Source organism: Pezoporus wallicus, unplaced genomic scaffold, assembly GCF_028554395.1.
Source record: "Pezoporus wallicus isolate ANWC-B61680 ecotype Strahan unplaced genomic scaffold, APGP_CSIRO_Pwel_v1 contig_4012, whole genome shotgun sequence".
Classification (NCBI taxonomy): domain Eukaryota; kingdom Metazoa; phylum Chordata; class Aves; order Psittaciformes; family Psittacidae; genus Pezoporus; species Pezoporus wallicus.
The window spans coordinates 85,090-109,711 of record NW_026637828.1 but is presented as its reverse complement, the minus strand read 5'-3'; the positions used below and the strand labels follow the sequence as shown (position 1 = coordinate 109,711).

Below are 24,622 nucleotides of genomic sequence, written 5' to 3'. Positions count from 1 at the left end.
GCAGATTCTCCTGGAAGGCATGCTAAGGCACATGAAAATCAACAAGGTGCTTGGTGACAGCCAGCATGGCTTCACTAAGAGCGAATCCTGCCTGACCAATTTGGTGGCCTTTTATGATGGGGCTATAAAACTGATGGACAGGGGTAGAGCAGTTGATGTCATCTACCTGGACTCGTGTAAAGAGTTCGACACTGTCTCACATGACATCCTTGTTTCTAAATTGGAGAGACATCAATTTGATGGATGGACCACTCGGTGGATAAAGAACTGGCTGGATGGCGGCATGCAAAGAGTTGTGGTCAATGGTTCAATGTCCGGCTGGAGACCAGTAACGAGTGGCGTCCCTCACGGATCGGTGTTGGGACCAGTCTTGTTTAACATCTTTGTTGGTGACATGGACAGTGGAATTGAGAGTGCCCTCAGCAAGTTTGCTGATGACACCAAGCTGTGTGGTTCAGTTGATATGCTGGAGGGAAGGAATGCCATCCAGAGGGACCCTGACACGCTTGTGAGGTGGGCTGATGCCAACCTCATGAAGTTTGACCATGACAAGTGCAAGGTCCTACACCTGGGTGGGAGCAATCCTAAGCACAGCTACAGGTTGGGCAGAGAAGAGATTCAGAGCAGCCCTGCAGAGAAGGACTTGGGGTTGTTGGTTGATGAGAAAATGAACATGAGCAGGCAGTGTGTGCCTGCAGCCCAGAAAGCTAACTGTATCCTGGGCTGCATCAAAAGGAGCTTGACCAGCAGGTCGAAGGAGGTCATCCTGCCCTTCTACTCTGCTCTTGTGAGACCTCACCTGGAGTATTGTGTGCAGTTCTGGTGTCCTCAACATAAAAAGGACATGGAACTGTTGGAACAAGTCCAGAGGAGGGCCATGAGGATGATCAGGGGACTGGAACACTTCCTGTATGAAGACAGGCTGAGAAAGTTGGGGCTGTTCAGCCTGGAGAAGACAAAGCTGCATGGAGATCTCATAGCAGCCTTCCAGTATCTGAAGGGGGCCTATAGGGATGCTGGGCAGGGACTCTTCATTAGGGACTGTAGTGATAGGGCAAGGGGTAACGGGTTAAAACTTAAACAGGGGAAGTTTAGATTGGATATAAGAAGGAAATTCTTTCCTGTTAGGGTGGTGAGGCACTGGAATAGGTTGCCCAGTGAGGTTGTGACTGCCCCATCCCTGGCAGTGTTCAAGACCAGGTTGGACAAAGCCTTGGGTGGTATGGTTTAGTGAGAGGTGTCCCTGCCCATGGCAGGGGGGTTGGAACTAGATGATCTCAAGGTCCTTTCCAATCCTAACTATTCTATGATTCTAAATGCCATACAAGTATTCTTCAAATTATTTATTCTTGTAGACTGCCCACAATGGAAAACTGCAACATTTTAGGAATCACTATCATCATAATCATTAATGATTATCCCAGTTAAGAAAGTTTCTCCCACTTCAAGCATGACATAAAAGATCTCTGTATTTTCCATTACCACATGGCTTACCTTATTCACAAGACTCAGCAACTCCAATCAGTGTAAGAAAAAAGCTACACACACTTGAGCAAATGTTTTGAGAAATTTAGCTACTGCTTCAAATATTACAATTGGCATATAGAATAACATGAAATCTTAAGCTGTACCAGCTTATCCACCAAATATTTGCCAAAAATGTTTGTACAAAACTAAGGCCACAAATGCCCTACACAGGATCTATCCTTATTTTAAAACTATCTTTAGCTCTGCACATTCTTTGATGCTGTTTATATCTAGGAAAGATGCTGACAGATCATATCTGCAGATCAAAAGAATTCTGAAATGCAGGTATTTGCCAAATGCACTGGCATCTCACACATAAGTATTTTGCAATTTTCACCACCTGAGCACCTCAGCTGTTTTAGTATTCAGTGAAGTCATTGCCAATTTCTTTCTAAAAGCCATTTGGCACGTATTTTAGTCAAAATATCAATAATCTAGAAAAACGTATTTTAAAGCCAGTTCAAGTCAAGGTTCAATTTCACTTTTACAGTGAAATTGTTATCTTTATTAATGAATGCAATCTAAGCTACGTCAAAGCTATAATGGAGACAGAATGAAATTCTGGGAATACTAGGCAGCATTTCCCAAGTTTAAAAATAAATTTCAAATCCTATTAAACATGTGCATTTCCCCAAGGGACACATTTGCAATTACTTTTGGGTTAGAGATGGCACATTCAGTTTCTTTTTCTTAGCGTTCTAATAACAGGAGTGCAAAATTTATACTGAAAAAGTGCCTATGGGGCATTTAATATATCCAAGTTTAAATTTTGAAGTTAGAGCAACTTCTTCTCCCCAAAACACTTAAAAGCTGTGTTTCAAAAGTCTTCAATAACCCTAAGATATGCTGATGGACCTTGGAAACTGTTCGTAAGTTAGTAGGGTTTATCCACAACTGCTATTCTAAAATTCTTCCAAATTCAGCCCTGATCAGAAGAATTTTTTTTTTTTTCCTCCCTACAGGTATATACAAAATTGGCAGACATGACCATATGTCATTAAGAAAACTTAATTTAGAGTTTTAGAAAATTCTGGAAATAAAACATTTATATTCTGGTATTATTGTGTTAATATTCTGTAATTTAATTTTACTAACTTGAGGCATCACAACTACCATAAAGGAAGGCACAAAGGAACAGGACTATTTTCAAAACTGATCGGTAGAGGTCTTATCCCATTTTTCTCATCCCACAAGTTGCCTCACTTATTTGTGATCCACAAAATACCCTGCAATTTTCATCGGAAGCAGATCTGAAACTTCCTTTAAGAGAAGTGAGAGAATTAACAGGAGTGCAAGTAAGGAAGAAATCCAGCAAAATACACTGCAGTATCTTTATACCTGTTCCAGTTCGTTATCTCACTCCCAGAGGCAGCTGCACTCTTTTCTTCATCTGTTGTATTCTGTTCAGTCACAGTAGAGATAGGCAATTCTGACAGTTTACACCTCTCCATGATTACCATCTCTATTTCTAAAACCAAACCAAAAAAAACTTTATATTTTTAACAAACAGCTATGTAAGCTCTTTTGTACTTTCCATTTTGCATTAAAAGTGACTGATGCAATTATATCTTGGAGGTGCAACCAGAACCTTGGAAAGGTCAATGAATTAATAGATGTAGGCAAAATTTCTTCTCATTAAAATAGTTTGTTTATATTTCTTTAAGGAATTTAACTGCTATATGAAAATTATGCACAAACATAATATATGTAAAGACAATATATAGATTTTGGCATGTAAACAAGAAACAGCAATCCCCCTTCCCTCCAAACCACTGGAAGAAAACACACAGAACTTCTTTCTGGGAAAAAAGAAAAACCTATGTGAAAATAATGGTGAGATTGGGGCATGGGTGGCCATCAAGTTTCATAGAGGGTGCAAACAGGTCTCTACAGTTACAGCAAACAGGTTATTTGGACCCAAGTGCTTCATTCCTATTGGCTTTAAGTAAAAGTATTAGGACCAAGTCTAGCTTTTGCTTAAGAATTTGGACAAAGATAACCACTAAAGGTTCCTGTTTAAAGAGTACATCATGTCATATTTTCTTCAAATCATGGTGGGCAACAAATCAGTTATTTGACACCATTTAATGAAATGCCTTCTCAGACTGCTTACCTAAATCGAAATGCAACCATGTTTGGAGAGAGCTGTCAAAGCATAAAAGTCTTGTTCTGAATTACTTGCATGAAATTCTGCCACATTTTTCTCAATTTATGTCTAAAGGCTAGTTTCTAGCATACATTCTTCTAACAGTTACTAACTAGCAAAATAAAACAGTTACAATATGCTGCAAGACCACTCGTCCTATAAAACCAATTCTTAAGGGTAGCATTACATCAAAAATCCTGAAAACATTCAATTAAGAATTAAAAAAATAAGGTGATTTTTTTCAGTTCTGAAATACTTAATACCACCTTCTATCATGTGCTCTCAGTTTTAGCACACATAAAATACTCCTGACCACCTTTACCATGTAAGTGAAGTGACTACACCATGTGCCTTACTACAGAAGAAGTTAGAAAGTTGAAGTCTACTTATAAAGTGCCCCATAACCATGTACACCTAGCTGCAAAGCATGCACTTATGATAAGGCTGAAGACTACAGAAGACATGAAAACACTTTCATAATTTTTAATCGGATTAGAAGCGCATGCTCTGTCAGAATAATTTAACATGACCAAAAAAAATTACAGCCAAAGACTGAAACAAATTTAATAGGCCCACATTCCCCTAGTGCAACAAGAGAACAAGTGATGCAACAGATCACAGCTAACACTGTGATAAACACACTAAATAAAAGTATCCAAACTGTGTCCTTTTAATTTGCTGTTATACTCACCTTCACTTTCACTGCTTGTTCGGATGCTCTTTGAACTCGCTTCTATACCTTTAGTTTTATCTAGGTCATCTTGGTTATCTTCAGATCCTCTCTCCTCTTCATCTTCTTCACCAACATTTTTATAGTTGGGTCTTTTCTGCACTCTCTTCTTCCCCTTCTGTTTGTTAATTTCAAGAGACCTCTCAAGTGTTTCTGTTGGTTTTATGAAACATCTGATACTTGACTTTGCCTGTAAATTTGAAAAGTTTACACTGAGTTATAGCAATACATTTTTAACTCCAACTGATAAAGAAAATTTCAGTTCACATAAAAGAGGGGTTTCAGAATGAAAATTAGCAGGCCATTAAAACTCTCCAAGACATTTTAAACTACAAAAAGGCAGAACTCAAGATGTATCAAATTTTCAGTAGAACAATCACCTCCAGAGTAATATACCCTGAAGATCTCTTATTAACAAGTACGCCATCTTGAGACAGAAGATACAGAACTACCTATTTCATCAATAAAATTTATATTTTTTTCCCCTCCTTTTAACTTCCTGAATAGTTGAGACAGTGAGTACACACAAATTCAAACAGTAAGCGATCACCACCTGATTTTACTGATTATTAATTTACAGAGCAAGAAAATTCATTTAGATGACAAATTTCTCCCAGAGTAAGTTATTTCCAAGAGTCTGCACTAGCCGTGCCATCCTAACAGAGACTTCACAAAACATTTAGAAAAATCCCTCCCTTCACTGAATAAGGAACACCTATACATAAAAAGTAAGACATTAGAAAGAGATCTGGGAAGAAGCCTTCTACAAGACAAATGTTTCTCTGAATCTTCTGACTTTTTTAATAGGTTTCATAGAAATCTTGCATAAATCTCCTTGCGTTTTGCACTGAAAAAAAACCCCAGACAGTAGGAGGTATCTTTCACAACACCAAAAAAAACCCACAATGTGAAATTTACCACACTCGTGTCCCCAAGTAACCTCTCCAATGTATTTTTAGACTGATCAAACGGCAACACAGGAAAGTTTTAAACCAACCAGAGTTACAACCAGATTACCTTTTATTGATGGTTTCTGGTCAGAAAAGTCATAAGGGAAGAACTCATTAAGTCTTATTCTTTAGGGAAAAAAAGGAAAAGTACCATGCAAGTTGCATAATGCATTTTTCTCTTCTTGCATTCACTTCTGAAAATTGCTTCCTAGAATCCTGTAGCTGCTTTCTTTATTAAGAATGCCCATACTTATCATGCTTGCATTTAGAAGATGCTGTTTACCATAAGAGCAAAATAATTGAGACCAATAGACAGAAATGTGCTTGTAAGCACTGAGCCATGGTCTAGTCCATCTCAAAACAGAATGCTGAGAAAAAGTCAACATATGCTATCCTGCTAAATATAACAAGTCTATATACTTAAAACATTCTAAAATCAGACTTGAAAATAATTTACATAGTATATGCTTTATCTAAGTTGATTATACAGTTTGAGATACTGCTATTTCATACTTCTAATATGTCTTTCAACCATGCTTTCAATTATGGTTTATCTTGTGCAATGTGTGCTGGCAAAATAAGGCAGTAACTGTAACAGCTTTTACGGGAAGGAGAAAGTAGGTTAAACAAGAAACATGAAATAGGTGGAACTGGCCCACATCGGAATTATGCAGAGAAACAGATCTCACAGGAAGTAAGGTAAACTTTAGTGTGATGACTGCTAACAAGTTTAAATATATTCTGTCGGCTACACATACTCAACTCTTATCATGAGGTAAAAGATAATATTTCTTCTGATGCCACCTAAACCCAGAAATATAGGGATAAAATATAGAAGGAAAACTGTATCTTCATTTGCTATACTTGAGGAGGAGAACCAGTTCAATGGAGGCTGGGCAACCACTACTGCCCTATGATGTTCAGCAGATCTCCACAGATTGGTTATTGCCAGCTCATAAATTATTGTAAGTTAGATATGCTGGTGAATTTTTTCAACAAACTGATTTGCAGGAAGCAGTACCATTTGTTCCTGACAATTACCACTGCTCTTTTGCCTTAAATAACTCTGGATATGTTGCATTTATACACAGCAAATGCAACCCTTCTCACCTTTTAGTTTTGTTAAGTGTTCTTTACTCTTCAGTCTCCTAATATGAGGGCACATGACCCTGCTTCTGGTAATCTCAGTCCATGTTCTGTACAGCTCATTCCACTTTAATTCATTTTATTAGGAAGATTAATGTAGACATGAGGTTCTACTTCAGGTTTTAGAAACTACATGTTAGTTAGAAACTGACACACTTGAATTTAAATATATAAAGACATCTCAGTTACAAGGGATAAGCAGTGTTAGGTACAGAGCAGGGGTTTAGAGAGAAATGTGGCTCACCATAACACACAGAAATATCCCCAAAACAAGAAGGTTGGGAGAGTATCAGAATGATTACCGTGGGAAATTGTAACAGAAAGGAAGTAATAAAAGATAAATTTGGGTTTGACTTAAGAACAAACACAAATCTAAACTCAGCCAAAAAATTAAAAAGAAAAAAAAATTTTACTCATTACATTTCTCTACTAACCCCCAAACAAGCAATTCTGAAGTAGCTTGTGAAATAGTTTCCATTATTCATTGGAAGTTTGTAATTTCTTCACAACAGAATATGCCACAGCAATAACTTTGCAGTGATGCCAATGCACCCCTGAAATGGCCAACTGCTCAAAAATGAACTTTCTGCTCTAAGAGGTCTTATCACAGAGCAACAAGAAACTGCCTCACCTTTACTTGTCCATGCCTCCCCATCTACAGCTGACTTTAGCCTCACTGCACTGAGCTGTGTACCAGTAGAAAACACCATGCAACATATGCAGTAGCTGTTAACACTCAAAGGAGAGCAGCTCACTTGATAGCTCCCCTCAATGGAAGCAGCACATGGAGCAATTCTGCTGAAGACTACTTCCTGCTCCTTCTGCGCCAGCAGCCTTTCTGACAGTACAGGTTCACCCCTCTAAGATTTCACTGAAGAATATGGTTGAATTTACCAAAAACTAAATTTTTCCCATGAAAGCTTTTTCCTCGACCACTAGAAGTGCCACCACTCTGCTCTCCTCGTAACAAATGTCCATCTCTAGCAATTTTGCTAAATGCCTACCCTAGAAAGCCAATATCCCTCTTATTTCCCACTGGTCAGGTATGACGGAAGTACTAGTTTACATGTCATGTGGACCTTTAAGAGCAGTAATAAGATGCAATCTAAACAGCATTACAAACAGAAGAATAGAGGAACAGAAGTTCATGGGAAAGCCCTAATATTCCTAACATTAGTGCAAGCACACAAACACACGCTACAGAAATTTTGCAACTCTGTTACAGTAGCTATGAAAGAAAAAGAAAAAAAAAATCTCACTTCTGTGACATCTGGTGCCACACCCTCTTGCCACAAATTTCCTAGTAACAAAGCTGCTTCTGCACAAGTAATAGCACACAACATTAAGTACACAGCTAGCAGAAGGTCAGACATCTGCTAACACAAAAGATAGCTTTATCTTAAAGCATTCAGCCATTTCTACCATTCCACTGCAGTTTACTCTAAAAAAAAAAAGATTAGACTCAAATATCAAGGTCAACAGTACAAAAAGCTACTGGCTAAGATAAGTCCACACAGCTTCCACTGCATAGTAGGAAGAAACATAGAAAAGCTGACTTGTATTGTGGAAGACTTGAAGCATATCTCCCCCTTGAAACTCTCATAGCTATAGCTGGGAAAGAACATGCATAAGAACATAACAATCTATTGCCTGTTATAAATTAAATAGGCAGTAACTCTTTGCTGACCGGTCAGAAATCAGGGAACACATTAAATCTTCAGACAGAACTGTAGTCATAAGCCTCTTAACGAAAGTAAGGTTGTACCCTTTCTTATTACCATCCCCCATTAGGCCTTTAACAAGTAACAAATTGTGAATGCCACCACAAAAGGGAAAAAAATATTAACAGCAGCAGCATCTACCAACATCTACACAGGATTAAATCTGAAGATACAAGGACAGTGACAAAATGATAGCACTCCCATCTGTTTATGGCTTGCCTATGTTCTCTTATGCACATGGATGTATGCTTTCAGAGATGATCAGTTTTACTTATAAACCAGTGGGACTACTCAGGCAAAATCCTCAATTCCTTCTATATCCAAAGGATTTACCATAAGGCCATGTATTTTTTCTGAGTCTCCCATTTCTACAAGTTGTGTAAGGAAGTAATCTCACAGGAAAGTTGTGATGACTCATTTCTATAATACAGAAGACTGCATTACAGGAGTGTCCCATCAGAACAACAGAAGCCTTTGTGTAGTGCCTGACCCCTGCAGAAGCAACTAAGTATTTTAATATGTGTTCTACATGTGCATATACCACTACTGGAAATACATATGCATGAACAAAAATATTGCACCTTTGACAAGAACAGAATAAACCAAGTTGCAGAGAGTATTTTTCTGCTACCATAACCAACAACAAAATCTGAAATCTACTGCTGCTTTTCTCTCCTAATCACAATCACCTTAGCTTACCAGTTTCCAGATGCCTGATTCTACTTCTCAAATGTTTTCTCCAAAACAAAAATATTCAAAACTAGTCAGCCACCTACCGAGTTTTTCTGTGCCTCTTGCTCAACTTTAGAAGAAAACACCGAGAGGTCACCATTAAGTATAACCTCAGCCAATGAGTTTACCAAAGGGGCATAATGTATGATTAGAAAAACCTATTAAAAGAAGAGTGGAAAGAAATATCAGACATCTATTACAGAACACATAGTTTCACAATTTCAGTCACTGAGCATACTTTGACCTTGTTAAACTGGTAACTTTACATATAAAGTACAACTGGTAACACTGACAGTTCATGAAATCTACTTCGACCTTTCTCCACATTTTAAGTACCTAGTTTAAATAATTCTTCATACGCTTTGCTCCTATCGAAAGGTAAAATTCTCTCTCCTCATCAGCTTCAAGATGAAATTTATGTGATATTCTAGTGAGCAACCCAAATTAAAACTGCTCCAGAAAACTGGGGGATTTTTGGCTGTTTTTTTTTTTTTTTACAGCGGGGGGTGGGGCGTGGGGGTGGTGAAGAGATCACTTGCCTTTTTTTTTTTTCTTTTTGTTTGGTTTGGAGATTTTTTGGGTTGGTTAATTTGATTTTCTTTTGGTTTTTTTTGAGAAACTACACAAACAGATTCTGGCACAGAGCATTCACTGACCTTCTTGTATGCCAACAACTGGAAGGACTCCAGTTAAGCCCTCTGTTGTGCATACAATTACTTTGCAGCGATTTATGAGTAAATGAAGCTGAACTGGATCAGAAGCAGCTTTACTTGCTATGAATTAGCTATTATTTCTTTCAATGACTTAAGGTCTAGCTACAGAGCAGCTACATAACAGAGGAATAAGGACCATACTGCTTAGAATATTAAGGCACTTTTGCAGAAGTGCTTCAGTGCTTTAACAGTTATCTACACTAAGCACTCTATTCTGAGGCAAGGCTTACAAGGTTGGGCCAGCAAACAATTGGCTCCTGAACAGAACCAGCTCAGATCCAGCCGCAATAGCCTTGTGTCAGCTTATAATCATTTTCTCCACAGGAGTATCAAAGCCTAAACAGTGCTTCTAATTGAAAAATCCCCAAGTAATTCCCAAATCAGTAAAACTTATTGTTTTGACAATGTTTAGCTAAACATGCCCTCCATAGGTTTTCGGGTTAAAGTCACAACCATTACAGACCTTCAAAAGTGAAGTGCTTCTTAGCATGCAGCGGTGACCAAGTAAAACTTGGAAAGTTGCAACACACTTTGAACCTCACAAACCACTCCAGCTTCTTCTGATTCAAAAAAACATAGCTTAACTACACACAGGCATATTCTGGTATAAGTATGTTACATGTTCACTTTGTGAACAGTCGATGAAAGTCCACAGCAGAATTTAATCTGCTAGTATGACTCTTTCAAGCACTTGTCTCCAATATGAGTAATGCCTGGTCTCAATAACAGGAGCCAAGAAGGTTTTTCAGGTACAGCGTACCTTTTTCAGGTCCCTCTCCAAAGACAGACTCCAGGTTAAAAAGAGCTAGAAAAAGAAGTATTTCTGCCAGTTACAGAAAAAGTGATTTGCTACATCACATCCCATTCTGACACAAAGATTTTTTTCCCAATTCTTTATGGTTAGAAAAGCAGTTCCATTTAAAAGAATAAAGAACATGGATCTAAATCTTGAATTGATACCTAGACAATACTACTTCCACTGAAATCAAAGAGGTTAAAAGAGGTCAACATACACAGCCTTATGATGCAGACCCCTTTAGCTATAATAAGTTCCTCCCAGTGTTTGATCTGCGGTAAATAACTACCACATCATCATAAATTTTTAAGTTTAAATTAAGAAGAATCAAATTGTATTATCCTGAAAAATAATATTTTTCAGAAAAGTTCTTAAAGAAGATGAAATTATGGGCCAGACCATAAGAAAATTACTCACATAAAATCGTAAGTTCAAAGGGAAAAAGAGGAATAAACTCTATGAATACAACGCAAAGCTATTTTCAGAGAAAATAATTTAAGAAAATTAGACTCCTACCCATGCACTGAAGACCACAGGGAGAAAAGATTCTTTTTCTCTATTTACAATAACAAAAAAATCCCACTGTGGAACTCAATATGAAAAAAGGAGGTGGCACTAGTAACCGAAAGAAATTGCAAGTATTTAAATATAGATTTAAGGTATAGGCATAATGATATTTAAATTGTGAGAAAGCTTGAGGCTTAAATGGTGGTAGTTTGGGGGGTGGTGGGTGGTTGTTTGGGGGAGAAAAAAAACAAACAAAAAAACCCATGAGATCACTGCTTCTCCTATTTCTATTCAAATCTGGAATATTCCATTGCTTAGGCAGATTCAAAATGCAATGCAGCATCGAGCTAAACTTCACCTGAAATATTACCAGATTTTGTCCTAGTACATTGCATGGCTCTGTTACGCACCATGTGTCAGGTGGTGTACACAAACTATGATCACTGACTGCTCTAAAGGCTACCCTGGGCTATGGGATCCTCAGAAGAAGGATATTAGCTCAAGTAAGAAACTGCTTGGTCTGTCCATAGAAAGACAAAAGGTCTTCCATTTTAAATGGAAACTGAGAGGTTTAAATCTTCACTTGACAAACCATCTTTAATAGATTTGCCAAAAATAAATTAATTTATAAATCATAACACTACTGCAAAAATATGTTCAGTAATAGGACAAAATACTTAAAATACCTACCTGTGAAAGAAGATAGAGAGAAACTTGGAGGCTTATTTTTGGACGCTCTCCACCCTATGGAAAAAAATTATGAAAAATGCTTATTTATTTACACAAAGTCAAAGCATCTACAGTTTAATATTTTATTTAAAACAGAACTTTTAATAAGGTGCTGTTCCACACATTCTGCTATTAAATGTTCAGAAAGTAACATGCTTTTTATCATTCACTTCTTGTAAACTATTTCAACTTAAGACCCTCCGAATAAGCATGTCCCTTCATCTACATGCTTAAAAAAAAATTGCTATTGATTACCGTCTCTCAGTCACTTTGGTAACTTAAATTTAACAGGTAAGTATCTGAGAAGCATGCGGGGTTTCACAATGCAACTATTCCTTCAAAAAGTAATTCTCAGCTAACTTTCATTAAAAATTTGCTTTAAAAATTACTTACTCAGAAACAATAAAATATTACCTACATATTAAAAACCATTTTCCTCATAGACACTTCTCTAAATCAAGTAAACCACATTGGACAAAAATATTTGAAGTATAATTCGAGCACAACACTGCTAAATTTATATACCAGTAGTAATGAAAACATTTTTAAAAATGAATTAGTGATACCTTAAAAAACCATCACCAAATAAAGTCATCAGTTATCGCAAGAGGTAAGAACAGCCCCATTTTACAACGTAAGTGCCTGAAAACAGGATGACAAGCAGATTTCTGTACATATGGGAATGGCAAAAGTTGGAAGAGCTGAAATGAAGTAAAAGCCAGGAAAGTCTGCTTCATCCTATTTCAATGGCAAGACAAGAAGCTTACTGTTATTCAATCTTCAGTGCACAAGGAACATACTGAACTCACTAACTTACAAGAAACCTGACCTCTGGCTAATGCAAGTATGCTGAAGTTCACAAATCATTGTCTACCTTAAGAACAAACACCACTACATCAGATTTGGAAAAAAAAAAAAAAAATTTTCCTAAAAGACAAGTGAACATAGGAACCTGTACAGGTTTTATAAGAACAGTTTCTATTTCATTAAAAATTGGCTTTCAACTATGCTTTACAAAAAAAGACAAAAACCAAAAAACAAGCAAAAAAAACAACCAACGAAACAAAACAAAAAAAACCCCACCTTTTTCTAAGAGCAACTAGTGACAGGACAACAGGCTTTAAACTGAGAGAGGGTAGATGTAAATTTGATATATTTCTTCCCTGTGAGGGTGGCAAGGCACCAGCACAGGTAGCCCAGAAAAGCTGTGTCTGCCCCATGCCTGGCAGTATTCAAGCCCAGGTTGAACACGGCTTGGAGCAACCTGGTCTAGTGGAAGGTGTCCCTGCCCATGGCAGGGGGTTGCAGCTGAAAAAGCTTTAAGACCCCTTCCAACCCAAACCAGTCTGTGATTCTATGAGAAATAAAATCAAGTGTATCGCATTCAAACACAGGTTATCTGCAAACAGAATAATCAAGTATCAAAACCCAAATTTGTATTTTCTACCTGGAGTGAATTTTACACCACAGAAAATTTGCAGGGATACTGGGAAAACGTATATAATTTCCTTATTTTATCTATTCTGCCATTAAAATTCAGTCTCAGGATATTTCCTACACTAATCCTATTTAAGCTGTTTCATGTAAAGCATACAGAGATATCAACAACATTAACAATACTACAGCATGCACCTGCTGAAGAAATTGTTATGCATACTGGAAGTAATACCTTTAATTCTTTGCAGGTATTACCTTACCTTGTCTTGATTGACTAGTGAATACACATATAAGGGAAGAAAGAGCCGATTAAGTAGGTGGTCTGTCAGCACATCATTTAAAAATTCACAGTTAATGATAAGGATATCATTAAGGTAATGTAAATGATCAAGATGTTCTGCTACCAGGTCACTCAATTTGCCCCTATTTCTGTGCCTGAAAAAAAAGAGTAGAAAGAAAGTCTGAGATATAATCAATTGTCAAAGTGTTAAAAACCTTGAGGAAAGAATTAATGTGCATCCCTTTCACACAGCACCTCATGCAAATCAACTGCCTAAAGAGGTTTTTAGTAAAGTCAGCTAATGCAGCTAGCGCATCAGGCTTAGATGTGGTTTAGGATGCACATATCAAGTTCTTCCCCAAGTTTTCAGAAGCAGTGGTTGTTTTAAAACTTCACTTTCGACTGCCAGGGTCTTTTCACAAGCCAATCATAAAAAAAAAAAAAAAAATCTAAGATTTGTTTCCAAAAATAAAAGAAGAAATCTATGTTGTATTTAACGTTCACTTCTTCACTTTAACAAAGCAAGAAATAGAGACCTATGCTAAGGTGGGGTGGGAAGGCAAACCAAGAGTAATCTAAACCAACAAAATATTTCTGTAGATGATAGTGGAGTCTTACACATGCATTTAAGGTCTGACAGTTCATGTATTTAATAAGAGTTCACCTTTTCAATTTGAATTTTTTTCCTAGAAACTTTTCAGAAAGCTGTTCTACTGTGATGCTACACAAAAAAAAAAAAGGAAGATTAAAAAGATATAGTTAATAAAATTGGAAAAAAAAAAACCTTTTGTGTCTTCTAGATACCTATTAAATTCAGCAGAATTAAAACAAAGATAAAGAAAAACATGTTGCCAAACACTAATTTACTATCTGTATATTATCGCGGAAAGGACACACAGCACTAACCACTACCAACTCAAAGAATCACAAAAAAACTTTGCAAGAATGAAAAGCTTGAACTGTCTACAGTGGAAAGTATTCAGAAACTAACTTGATCCGACCACTACAGACAAAGAGAGAATCAAGACCTGGGAGAAAACATTTTCATTCAATACCCAGCATTTGTAAAACCTTACTCTTCATCAGTCTGCACGCAGTTATCCAATTCTATCACATGGCTTCCAATAAACCAAACAAGGTTGGAGAAATAAGGGACAGCAGTTTTATCTCTAATGTAATGCAGCATAGGTTGGTTGTCCACTAAAGAGAAATTGTTAAAAAAAAAAAAAAAATCAGTTGCCAACTTTTTGTAATTAATTTTTAACAAATAAAACAAAGTATCTTCTCAATTTGATTACATGCTAGCTTTTCATGTGTGTATACCTGACATGATCTTATGCATGAAATGGACAGCTACAAAAGCATCATATCAATTCTTAATTGGCTTGAATGAGCCTAATACTGATATATTTACAATGGTCTGAAGGTAAACAAATCTAATGGAATTGAGAAAGGTTTTTTTTAGCACATTCTGTATTAATAAGAAGAGAAAAAAAGCATAAGAATAATGCTGAAAGTCAAGCTAGTTAGACTTACATGACACTGCATTAAGGAACACGGGAATCATCAGTGAAGGAAGGGCAGAAGAAACAGACAACAGTTAACAAGATTAGGAACTGGGATAGTGACATCCTCCGAAAGGGTTTAAAAAGCTAAAGCACAAAGCATCTACCTAAAAGATATAGGGTAAGTGCTAGATCAGAATATATGTAAATGGATAGTCAGAAAACTATGAACCCTGAACATCTGAGCTGTGTTTTTTCAACTCTAACCTTTATATCGCTCTAACATCCAATGAAAATTCTAGACAAGTGCATTTTGGTTTTTTTTACCATAAAAATACTTAGATACATAAATACGTAACTAATAGGATATAAACCCTGCACTCTGCTCTTTTTGTGAGCTCAAATTTGGGTTTATAGCCCCTTGAAGTAGAAACATGTACAAACTGCCCATTTCACAACATACAAAAGAAAGACATTTCTGTCCTTTTCAGTCAACACTATGAAGAACCTCTAAGCCACACAGGCTACCCAGTTATTTGCACAGCAAATTGTTCATTGTTTTAAAAAACAGGTCTTATATTCTTCTATGATGAAGACTTACCAAATCACTATTTCTCTTGATAGAAAGTTGTGTAAATTTAAAATGCAATTTAACTTAAAATGGATTAAAGACTAAGAAGCCCTGCATGAACATATTCCATAATACATCCTATCTTACAGCATGTTGATTTCAGAGGTAAAAGTTCTAAATATACACCAATTTCTCTACAGAGATCACTATATTTTTAGCTTATTACAGATTTTATACACCCCACCTAAAATATTAGGGGGAAGTGACTTTTGGACATTATCTAGTTCAAACCCATTCTCCAAGTAGCATTAATTTTGAAGTTCAACAAGGTTGCTAAGGGTCTTGTTACATTTTTTAGATCTCAGACAGTAGAGATTACTCAGTGTCTCCGCAAAACCTACTGCAGCGCTTAACTGCTCTCACAGTGAAGTTTGGATTTTTTTTCCTGATGTCCTACTGGAATGGCCAGTACAGAAATTTGTGACAGCAGCCTCCTGGCCTTGACTGGGGCCCTCTGGGAATGGTTTAGCTCTTCGTCAGACTGCAGCACCTACAAGCTCTATAAGCATATTCTAATGCACTTAAAATCCAAAAGGAAGTGATATAGCCAGCAAGGTTACTACTTCACACATTATAAAGCTCAACTTCAGAAGTCAAAAGTAGTTGATAGGCTTAAAGCACTTCAGGTTTGGGGTTGGTTTTTTGTTTGTCTGTTTAAATACAGCCACATTCTGATCTTTCTTGGAAGGGAAGCTGAAGTTCCTTGTGCATGCTTGTTTTTTCAAACCAGTTTAACCTCTGAGGAAACAATGCTATTTACAAGTACATACTGCAGGTTTGGGGTTCTGTTTCATAAAAAGTAAAATATGTATTTGAAGCATGTCAACATGCCAAGCTTTTCAATATCATAAAAGACAGAAAACCTTTAATGTGAATAACTGAAAACTAAACTACCACAAAACAAGCATTCTGTACACATGCCTTCTTTAATATGTATAAAGCATACCTTTGTAGACATTTAAAGTTATAGTCCTAACAGCAATCCTGACCATACTTTCTGGGTGGTTAAAAAATTTAATAGCTTCGGTGTACAAAGCGAAGTCATTAGTGTGCTGCAACAAAAGGAAAGAAAGTATTTATTCATTAACCAAACATGTAGAGTATCTGTTGGGATTCTGCATGAAAGCTATCTTCTATGTATTGCTCTGATATTTTTACTTTCTACTTAAGTGTTTTAAATGATTTTACAATGCACAGTCAGCTGCATTTGTAGCTCTGCATTAAAAATAAACTGCTTTAATCATCAGAGCTTTCCAAGTCAACTCTGCACGTATTCAGTGCTATAATGCCATCTTCTGGCAAAATGTGGAATGGAGCGAGGAAAAATCCATTGCCACCTTGACCTTTGACAACTCAGGCTTTTTTAGACTATGACTCTTAGAACCAAATGATGCAACAGAAAAGATCCTGCTTAAAAAAGCACAAGAAAATGGAACATAAACAAGCTGAATTCTCACAGAAGTAGACGTCAGAACTACCAAAACAGTCCAATATAAACCAATTTCCAAATTATTATATAGTTGTATAAGAACAAAGACCTTCTTTATCATGTTTTTGCAGAGATCCCCACAAATGAATTCTCAACCACTTATATTAACATTATAAAAATAAATATAGGACATGCCAAAAGAAGAGACTAACTAACCAGAATGCGCACCAAACTGCTATCTATTTCTAATTAAAGTCCTCTCATCATTATACTACAACTCTTTTTTCACTTACCTCATTATAAAAGAAATGTACAGTATGATTGTTGAGTTTCAGGGAAAGAGTTTTCAAAAAAGATATGTAATATGCCATGATCTCCTCATCAGAAAAGTCAAATTTGTGGACAATAATAGAATTTACATAGTTATTAGAGAGCAGGTAGTCTGAAAAATAAGAGACATTACACACGTTAACACAAAGAAAAAATTATGCTGCATGTAAAGTACCTGCTAGCAACAAACTACCTGATAACTGAAGATCCACATTTTTAGCCAAACAACTGAAGTGATGCCTTCAAGCAGTAACGTAAAGAAACCGTTCCCTACAAAGGTCTTTGCTGCTAAGAATAAGAAAACTAAGAATACACTTGACTTTCCTCAATTTATGCAGGCTTTGCAACTAATAACACATAAAACAACTCTCTTTTCCTCCCCAAATCATAACTTTCAAAGGCTTATGACTTTCTCTCCAGGACAGCTGTCAAATACTTTATTAATTTTCTGCTCTCTTTACATGTTTCTAAAACCTTGAAGTAAAGGTAGGAGGCTGAATGCCAGCCCTAATGACCTCAGAACAGTCCCAGTACAAACGATACAACAGAGTTCCACCACATCATCTGCAGTAGCCAGGTGAACAATTCAGACCACAACGAACTTGCTGACTTAAAGAACCCCCTGAAATGTGCTAAATGTTTCAGTAATACTGAACAACTACTTCTGTAGTACTGAAAGTTTACATTAAAACTTTGGAATCAAATTACACTGTATTTTCAGTGTTCAATTACAAAGATTTTCAGGAATACATAAGGTTCTTCTGTGAAGGTGCACTAGATCATTAAGTGAAAGGGAATTCAATCACATCTTGATCATTTAATCCTGAACGGTTTATAAGAATGCCCTTACACAGTGATGTTTCATGACTGATGTTCTCAAAAAGGATGTTCAGAGTCTGCAGAAGCTGTACACACACGTAACGACCAGACTTCTGACGCAAGATGTTCAAGAAGAAAACAAACATATTCTTCTCCAAGAAAAAGCTGAAATAAAATAGAGGTGTCATCAAGTTACTTATTGTCTTTAACAAGAGTATAATTTTACTAAGATCAGGGATGATTCTAGGCAAGTTTAACAAACAGCATGTTTTACGTTTATAAAGGATTATTTTGCAAAGTTTTATCTGTACAACAGAAGAGTATCTTCCAACAACCTTAAACACTAACAAGGTCACTTCAACACTCAAATTATGCAGAAAAGGAATGTCAAGAAATCAGGGGCTTCTTTATTTTTAGTTTATGCAATTTATCAGGCAGCTTCCCTACCTCACAATCACCATTTTGAAGGGGGGAGCTTCTAAACGAAGGTTACATTTTGTTCACTTGCCCCTTTTAAACTAATACACTTTTTGCTTTCAACACTGTAGACCTTATTTGATCCACTTTAATTATTTTTCCCCCACACCAGAAGCAAGCATTTCATGGGTTATTGTACAATTCAAGCAGAAGTGAATACTTGCAGTGTTTTAAACCAGAAACACATGCAATTTAAAAAGAACAGTGTGGACTCTTTCCTACTAGGACATCACAAACACACATCTATGTTGGGGTTTTTTACCTTAATTGCAGAAAAACCTCCTAATTACTAAAATTCTCCCAAGCAGAGAAGACAGTAAGGAATATGATGGAGTTAAAGTATAGGCATGAATAATCAGAGTGAGTTAGTTTTCTGACCTTAATCATGTCAAAACCAACCACTCCCTAAATAAGTAATTAAAACTACAAACACCTTAGCTTTACTTATCTCAATCACAAATTGCCTTGAAGAGCAAGCGTCTTCAAGCAAACAGCCAAGCAATGGGTATTAATAAAGTCAGATTTGCAACTGTGAATGTTTGTTTTGAAGTTTTTCTATCATGCTATTGTATAAGAATTAAAATAAGATCTGAACAAAAACTCTAAATATCATAGCTAGAATAAAATATTTATTTATAGTATCTTATATAAATTGAACGAATTGAAGAAATATGATATTAATAGATCTACTGAGAAAATCTGGGCCCTAAACCAGGCCTGATTTTGTGTTTATACTGAAGATTTCAGAGTCAAACAAAAGCAGCACATGAAAGGGGCTCTGGATTTTGAATGTTTTTTTTTAATTAAAAGTAGTAAATTCTCTGCTTCTTTGTATGACAAGAATATGATCCTGCCTACCTGTCTATTACAGGACATAGCTTTGTACCTACATTCACGAAGTATGGTCTTGGAAGAGTTAGCCTTTTGAACTAGATCTCTATGCAACTTCCATCACTTTTCAAAAACAAACTAGAGTCAAAATTATTTGGAATACTTACTCAAATACTGAGCTGTCATTCTGATCCCCCCATATAAGGATCTCTGTTATAGAACGAATAGTCTCTACCAGCAGGTTGCGGTTGTGATCTGTTACTGTTGTATTTTTAGTCAAAACATGATACATGTACCTAAAAGAAAAAAATAATCACAAGAATCAATGTGGCTATCCTGTCATTTTCACATGCACCACATTTATCTTCAGTCACTGTAACTTAATATAGACACACACATACTATGCCTCATCACTGTACAACTTAAAAATCCTAAAATTCCTTTTACTATTGATGCAGAGAGAAAAGTAATTGTTAAACAGAGTATGTGCCAAATAAAACAAAACAAATCCGTAACTAGCCATGTGAAAAGTGTAATTGTGTAAAGAGACACGTGCAGATCTCACTAGAAAAGTTAGATCCCGACTCTTGTCTGCAGAGACAATTTACAGATTGACTCATGTCAACTTTATGGTCAATAATCAGGACTGTCAAAGGCCATTCATCTTGGCAAAGCTTAATCATCACATCTCTGGCCCTTCAAGCATGGAGCTACTGATGGGAAAGGCGGCAAACTCCAGCTTTACCATCTCAAAGTTTAAGGCTGCCCAGTGAAGTTTACAAAAGCATATGTCTGATTTACACAGCGGACAGGAAGCTAAATAAAATTGGAAAGGCTTGTTAAGTCTCAATTTCACTCAATGAAGCACATTTATTTTTTTCCTTCAAAATAAAATGTTACAAAGATTATTTTTATCCTAAAAACGAAAGAGGGGATGCTAATAAAAGAATCACCACTGCTATTCTCCCTCTGTTTGACGCCTTTTTTATTTACAGAGTAATAAACAAAAAGGACAGATGAAAGAAAGGTGCACAGTTACGGAAGTCATTACTAAAAATAATTTCATGCTGAGAAACTGCATAAAATTAGAACTGCAAGAGTTTAGCTTACTAAACACAGATCATATATTGCTATACTACAATCTCTGCAAAATCTGTGGATAATCCTGAGTGTTCAGGACTAACTGGGCAATAAATTCACAAGTGCTTGGGAAGGAAGAGAGATTTTTCCATACTATCAACCTTTCCATGAAAGGTGGAGCTAATAAAACTCCCAGGATCTATTTCTAGGAAAACAGCCTGAGCGTCCTGAGTCTGGGGCAGCCTATTATTATTGTTTTGGATTCCATGAATGTTTGTTCTATGATTCAGGCTGAAATTCTAGGAATCTTATTAGTAAGATGCAGGAGTTTAGAAGTTCAAGAAGCCAATTTTTAAGCACCAGACCCAAAGACCTCAAGCAGCCATTATGTAAAAGATAAAAACATCAATCTTGACAAGCTACCGTAGGGTTCCAGGAAACAATGTGCATTTCTGACACAAAATGCTGGGGTATCTCATTTAAGGCTAAGTTTTAGAAATTCAGGTCAAAACCAGACTTGAAATCACATTTCAAAAAAACAGTATTCCCATCAATCTTATGTACATTAGGAAAGTGAACCACTGCACAGGGCAAACATGCGGTTGGTGACTAAAATGCCATTTAACTGAACATGTGTATCAGGCTGTTTCAACTACTTATCAGACTTAAAAAGATAAAATAAAGTATTACCCGGTTTCAGAACCTTTTTCATGATTGAATTAATATTTTTTTAATCATATTTTCAGTTTAGTTTAAATTTGCAATATTTGGTTTGGGGAATCTTCAACGATTGAGCTGCCACTCAGTTGGCCAAAGCTTCACGGGACTGGTTGCAAGACAGAGGCCATCTTCATAAGCAATGCAGGAAGCAGAGGCTATTTCAGAGAAGTTTATGTTGCTGTTATAGTAAAATGCTATATGCTTGCTAATGTTGGTACTGCTTAATCATCAAATACCAATTTTTCTGCACAAGGATACTAAAAGGTAAACAAACCTCAGAACTTCATGTTAGTAAACTTGATATACCACATTCTGCCTTCCCCCCCTCCCCCCCCGAATCAGCAGTGTGATAAAGCCTACATCATATTAAAGTTGACCTACCACACAGCAGAGGAAAGAGGAAGAAAAACAGAAGAGATTGCAGGAGAGGGAAAAATATTGTCTTTTCATACTTCCTCTCATAAATCAACACTCATTTTCCAAATCCAGAACAGAAACTGCTAAACTTGAAACCATTCTAGGAAAAGCTGATTTGTAGCTATATCCTACAGTCATAACTGCCTGATCATGTGTTGTACGGTAACAGAAGTCATTAAATAGCAAGTCAAAGAGCACCTGCAAATCTTCTTTAACTAATCTGAGGATCACAATTCAAGATTCCTTCTATGGAGACTGACAGTGTGATGGCTCATAGTGAAGATGTGAGAATTGAGGTGTGACTACCTGTGAGAATTCCCAGGGCTTTCTAAAAAAAAACCAAACACCACACAAGGCCTGCAAAAGCTTCCCATTATGGCTCGGTATGTATTGTCAGGACAGCGAACCAAAAATAGAGCAAAAGCCAAGTCACTGCTCTGAGCATGCATCAGTAATGGAACAGTGAACAGCTGAAGAAAGAAGGCAGTTAAATCACAAAAGTTCATTCCACAGTAATCTGTGCAGTATTTTTCCTGATAAAGTAATTAATACTACACTACTTCAATTATTTATTTGAAGTAATATAAAAATTCTCGCATCTGTGAACATGTATTTCTCATTAATAAGTTACACTATGCAAATGTGGGAATAAAGTTTACTCCAACAGCAGAACCGGGAATGGAAGCAGTGGAAAGAATTATGTGCTATTACTTCACCTCAGGAATCTATGGAACATAGGACATTTGAGATGCAAAAAGCAAGAAACATTTAACAGTCAGGAACATACTAACTCCAAATTAATTTACTTAATATCAATATTACTGCAAAGTTCCTTGATCTGCTGCACTTGGAGAAAGCCTGTGTTTCACTTTCAAGCTATTCCTTTATCTACTTAGTTGAAAATGCATGAGAAATCATGCACATGCTTTTTTCTCACAGTAGACATGCAACATACCATATCTGAGAATATAAAGTATCAGACAGAAACAAGATTTTTGTATTTACATAAATCCTTAAAGCCTATGCCTAAATGCTTATTATAAAAGGGTCAAGTTTCTGCTCCAAAATGGTAAACCCTCAAAATAGAGGCTTTTGTCATCTCTCTCTGTATCTCAAAACTGGATTCAAACAAACAAAATCCTATCAAAAAATCAGCATAAAGGAAGCATCAAAGCACCTGATATCATCAAAATCTGTGGGAGATTTTGCCAGCAACTTTAACAAGACAAACAAAATTCTGAACATTTTATGATAATAAACCATGTTCAAAGGGATAACATAACTCATGAATATAGAAAGTGTGTCTTAATGATTTTCCTATTTATTATTTACAAAAAAGCACTACAACAGAGAAGAGTTTAGGAAGTCAAGCACTTGGAATGCCCACACTTAAACACAACATGCTTGCTTCTTCATGCTGCTTGTAACTATGCAGTCACATACTGTTCTTATAGAGGAAATTCAACTTATAGCATGGACAGTACTGCAGGAAATGAGTCAACTGTGAAGCAGGTCTTCAACCATACATGTTTATGGACACTGCATCTGACAAAGTCATGAGAAATGTTCAGCATCCATCCCTAATGCTATAAAACCTTTTGTGCAATCAGTATGGAATTAAAATACCAAGTGTAGAAGCAATAATGGGAAGCATACTTGAATGTAACAACAGGGCTATGTAAAATACTTCTGAGATGGGGGGGGGGGGGGGAGGGAATGCATCTAGAAACAAAGATACTAATCCTAAACTCCAAAGCCTTTCACTTTAGCAGAAACACCAGCGGTATTACCAGATGAACTCCTCAGAAATGTTTAAGATATCACCACTTATATATGGGGAAACTGACATCAATCCTCTTCATCTGTTCCAATGCAAAGTCAAAGTTTGTAGACAGAAGGGGAATTAAGATACCATTATGCTTTCAATAAATCCTCACCATGAATATCTAAGGTTACACTACCCTCAACTGGGCGATACGAAAGACTTTCTGGTATTTTAGCCATAGGTCACAGCTCCTAAGATGAGTTGCTGCAGAATCAGAGTACAGCGACTATCACAGCCAGCAGCTGGAGAAAACTGCAAGAAATCCTGACCTACAGGAGAACTCCCAGCCTGCATGCAATGGTAGATCAGCCTGCATGCAAAGGTAGACCAGCCCTGTCTAAAAGCCATTTGCTTTTAGAACTGGAAACATATAATAAACAGAGCAGAGGACTACATAAAGGCAGAGAAAACAGTGTTTCATTTTAAACTGCTGGATGCCAACTTTAAGAAGTGGATTTCAGCCTGATTTCAGACACAACCTAATGTAAAGATAAAAAAGTAATTTCACACCATTTTCACAATATTTTAATATTGTTCTTGTTTTGAGAATATTTAGACTTTCTCCATTTATTGTTATTGATAATGCCTCAATTACTAACCAAAGGGCACAAAAATACCAGGTTCCCTGAAAAACAATGGTCAGAAGCACTCAGACAGTGCATAGTAAATGTTTCACAGCCTCTCTAGATTGCAATTCAGCAACTATTAGAAAGCTAGATTATACTCTAACTTTTGACTAGACCAAGAGACTGTATCAAAACACTTCATGCAGCCTCATGATTTTTTTCCAGCCAATCCATTCTATAGCAGATTTGCAGAAGGAAGTATTCCTGTAAGGATAGACTGGGCTAACTAATTTCACTCTTGCAGCATAGCCTAATTCACTTTTTATAGGCTAAGCTTACCTGTAATAGTAAGGTTGGTGCATTCTACTCAACCCATTCACATGGAACACAACATGGTGGTTTGAGATGAGAATGCAGAAAGCTCACAGACTTCGTTTCATGAACCCAAAACAAAGGTTCTTTGCTCTTTTTCCTTCTGTTGCTTTACCCACTTTGACTGCTACCTTAGAAAAGCCCTAAATTTCACTTTACCAGTAGGTAGCTACCTTTGCTGTTGACACGTAGCTGCAAACTGAAAT

The 24,622-nt window shown here is 36.6% G+C and overlaps 1 protein-coding gene across 7 annotated transcripts in view; it reads right to left on the bottom strand.

The window, feature by feature from the left end:
- The window catches only part of CLEC16A (C-type lectin domain containing 16A), a 78,976-nt gene that overhangs the window by 52,468 nt on the left and 1,886 nt on the right, over window positions 1-24,622 (bottom strand). For 5 of the 7 annotated variants that reach the window (XM_057407863.1, XM_057407867.1, XM_057407866.1 and 2 more), the window contains exons 2-11: window positions 19,604-19,732; window positions 18,160-18,293; window positions 17,273-17,421; window positions 16,497-16,602; window positions 14,491-14,614; window positions 13,395-13,569; window positions 11,659-11,712; window positions 8,997-9,110; window positions 4,365-4,593; window positions 2,866-2,995 (exon numbers count right to left, since the gene is read on the bottom strand). In XM_057407863.1, the coding sequence (XP_057263846.1) occupies window positions 2,866-2,995; window positions 4,365-4,593; window positions 8,997-9,110; window positions 11,659-11,712; window positions 13,395-13,569; window positions 14,491-14,614; window positions 16,497-16,602; window positions 17,273-17,421; window positions 18,160-18,293; window positions 19,604-19,732 (1,344 nt within the window). Of the gene's footprint in view, window positions 1-2,865; window positions 2,996-4,364; window positions 4,594-8,996; window positions 9,111-11,658; window positions 11,713-13,394; window positions 13,570-14,490; window positions 14,615-16,496; window positions 16,603-17,272; window positions 17,422-18,159; window positions 18,294-19,603; window positions 19,733-21,851; window positions 21,928-24,622 lie in introns of those variants that run through there. The other 2 variants (XM_057407864.1, XM_057407868.1) reach the window with 2 other exon arrangements.